The 2,895-nt window shown below is 39.6% G+C and overlaps 1 protein-coding gene across 1 annotated transcript; it reads right to left on the bottom strand.

Moving 5' to 3' along the window:
- Positions 1-1,317: 1,317 nt before the first annotated feature.
- Positions 1,318-2,052, bottom strand: LOC139883366 (antimicrobial ginkbilobin-2-like protein). Its single transcript, XM_071867553.1, has one exon. The coding sequence runs from the start codon at positions 2,050-2,052 to the stop codon at positions 1,318-1,320; it is 735 nt and encodes a 244-aa protein (XP_071723654.1).
- Positions 2,053-2,895: the final 843 nt, after the last annotated feature.

The following is a 2,895-nucleotide window of genomic DNA, read 5'->3' as shown; positions in this document are numbered from 1 at the left end:
AAAAATGTTTTATCTTGTTCAAGAACTCTAAATTATAGTGTAAATTCATGTTAAAATGTTAACCAATTTTGTGTAACACCTCTGCTTAACATGACCACAATATTGTCCGCTTTGCCCGCAGGCGCACGGCTTTTTCTTGGCGACCACACACGAGAGGCACTTTCCCAGGAGGTCACCCATCCTGTTAGTGTTCTTGCCCGAGCACGCTTAACTGCAGCGTACTCACACATCTGCTCTGCCTGTGGTCCCAAAACGCGTTGTGTCATTTAAGCGTAGGTATTACCTTATAATCTCATGATCACTCATGTCTGTGGGCGATGTGGGATTTGCCTAGGGAGTTACATTAAAATGCATAAACAACAACGAGTAAGCAAAGCTTAGCGAGAACATAGTATATAAGCATAAATACGCACACAATCAATTATACTCGGGCAAACTAAGGCATCACCGACACCATTAGAGTCCCACTTATATCCGAGAAGTAATTTCACCTCAAATCGCATTATTTTTCAACCACTTACTTTAGAGTGCTCCGGAACACTTCTAACGCCACCACGAATTATACTCTAGCTAGACACTAGAGCCACCACAAATTATACTCTAGCGTATCTCGACACGATAGAGCCACCACAATTAATCGAATACATACATAATGGTATCAGAGCCACTCATGTGCCGTTGGGGTGGTGGGGCAAACCTCATCGAGGACGATGAGTCCCTGAGGGGGGTGAATGTAACACCCTAGGCAAATCCCACATCGCCCACATACATGAGTGATCATGAGATTATAAGGTAATACTCACGCTTAAATGACACAACGCGTTTTGGGACCACAGGCAGAGCAGATGTGTGAGTACGATGCAGTTAAGCTTGCTCGGGCGAGAGCACTAACAAGATGGGTGACCTCCTGTGAAAGTGCTTCTCGTGTGTGGTCGCCAAGAAAAAGTCGTGCGCCTGCGGGCAAAGCGGACAATATTATGGTCATGTTAAGCTGGGGTGTTACATTTTGACTTTAACTGGGTTATATCAACAAATTCGATTTGACCCCTTAATCGACTTCAACCGATTAATTAACCGGATTATAAAAAAACGAAACGAACTATTCTTAAAGAGGAATAATCGAAGATTATTTGGGTTTTTACAACAGTGCCGATAAATATTTGATTCAAGGTAAATTTAGTGAGAAATGGTTTCGAAAAAAGTTGGATTAATAAGCTTGTTACATGTAATTATGGATTGGATTAAAGGAGTATCTTTTTTATAACAAGGAATGGAGAACAAATACATTGAGGAACCTACAAATGGAAGTTTTTTTTTTTAAATACTTAAAAATGGATAGATCTCATATCTAATATTACAACTCCCACCGACAACTCTTCCACCTTGTTTCCCATCACAACACCTTGGAAGTTGACTAATTGTAGAATCCAAACATGTTTTGCAATCACCACTTGATAGATCCCTGGTGCACTGAACCAACCCGTAAAGTTTTTGTGAACCTTCAAGGTCTATAACCCCAGCCGCAAACATTTTTGGGTCGGTGTAAGCAATGTTCGACAAACCATTTAACAATCTCTTGGTTCCTGAGTTAAACGACGTAGGATCACTTGCATTGTTAACGTTTAACGCGTATAACATACCCTGATTGTCTATTTGGCCAAAGAAGTTATTATCGGAATATTTCAATAGACACTGGTCGTACCATATGGCCGCAGCCTTGTTGGTTGGACAACGCTTGCGTATTTCAGAACTTGCATTAGCGATACAAGTCATGCAGTCTTGTGATGACACATCACCACGACATAGTGAAAGACCGAATGTTTGAGCATGGTACTGGCCCACGGAGCCATTTCCAAAGCCATTTTGAGAGGTTTTGAAATTAAGTTCACCTAAGAGTTTGTTCAAGTTTTGTTCGTAAGGACTATAAGAGGTAAAATTATCAGAATTAGTGGAACAAATGAGGTACATGGGGTCATCAGCGATAACCGTATGGACAAAGTGAAGGAAGAAAACGACGACAATGAAATTGAAAGTATAATTTGAGGATGACATTTTGTTTGAAACTAGGATGTTCGATGAGTATAATTCGTGAATATGATACATTGTAGGGTACTGCATGTTCTATTTATATAGCCATAAACTGATAACTTAATAACCAATTCAAGGTCAATGATCTCAGTAATTTGACATTTTCATATGATGAAGCTTTCAATCTTCTTTTTGCTCTTTTAGTAAATTTTAAATGATTTCTTTGCTTGTTGATCAGAATAAATATATTTATAGTATTGTAGTTTTATATATTATTTTAAATTTTGACTGAACCCTTTCAATATCTGATTAGAAAAGTATGAAATTGAGCCGACTAGTTAAAGACGCGGGAAATTATCTTTTACGGAGAAATAATCTATTGGGTCAACGCAAAAAAATAATTAAAAAGAAAAAAGAGTTGAGGTTCCGGCGAGAAGAGTCACGTTTCAAACCCGTATCAGAGCGGGTCTATCCGACATCTGTCTCTATGCCGCCCAAGTCCTTTTAAAGGAAGTTATATTCCGTATCTAAATTTCTCTAAGACCACAGATAACGCGAGCGTTTCTCACCCTAAATCGCCCACAAACGCCCCACAAACGCCCGGAACGCAGCGTTTGTGGGCGTTTGTCCCTGGGCGTTTGTCAGCGAAAAACGCTGTAGCTGTTTTGGCGTTTGGGTACGTGGCGTTTTCTGATTGGTTAGTCAAATTGGGACGTTGGAGCCGAGTAAAAGCAACAGGCGAGTTTTTTATTTTTATTTTTCCTTCTATCATCATCTCCTCCAATTTATTCTTCCCCTTTTCTCCCAAATTAACATAAACCCTAACCCTAAATCATCTTCAAATGGCAAACAACAACAACAATACAA

This window comes from Rutidosis leptorrhynchoides, chromosome 1 (assembly GCF_046630445.1).
Source record: "Rutidosis leptorrhynchoides isolate AG116_Rl617_1_P2 chromosome 1, CSIRO_AGI_Rlap_v1, whole genome shotgun sequence".
In the NCBI taxonomy this organism is placed as follows: domain Eukaryota; kingdom Viridiplantae; phylum Streptophyta; class Magnoliopsida; order Asterales; family Asteraceae; genus Rutidosis; species Rutidosis leptorrhynchoides.
The sequence above is the reverse complement of the archived record's forward strand: the minus strand, read 5'-3'. Positions and strand labels throughout refer to the sequence as shown.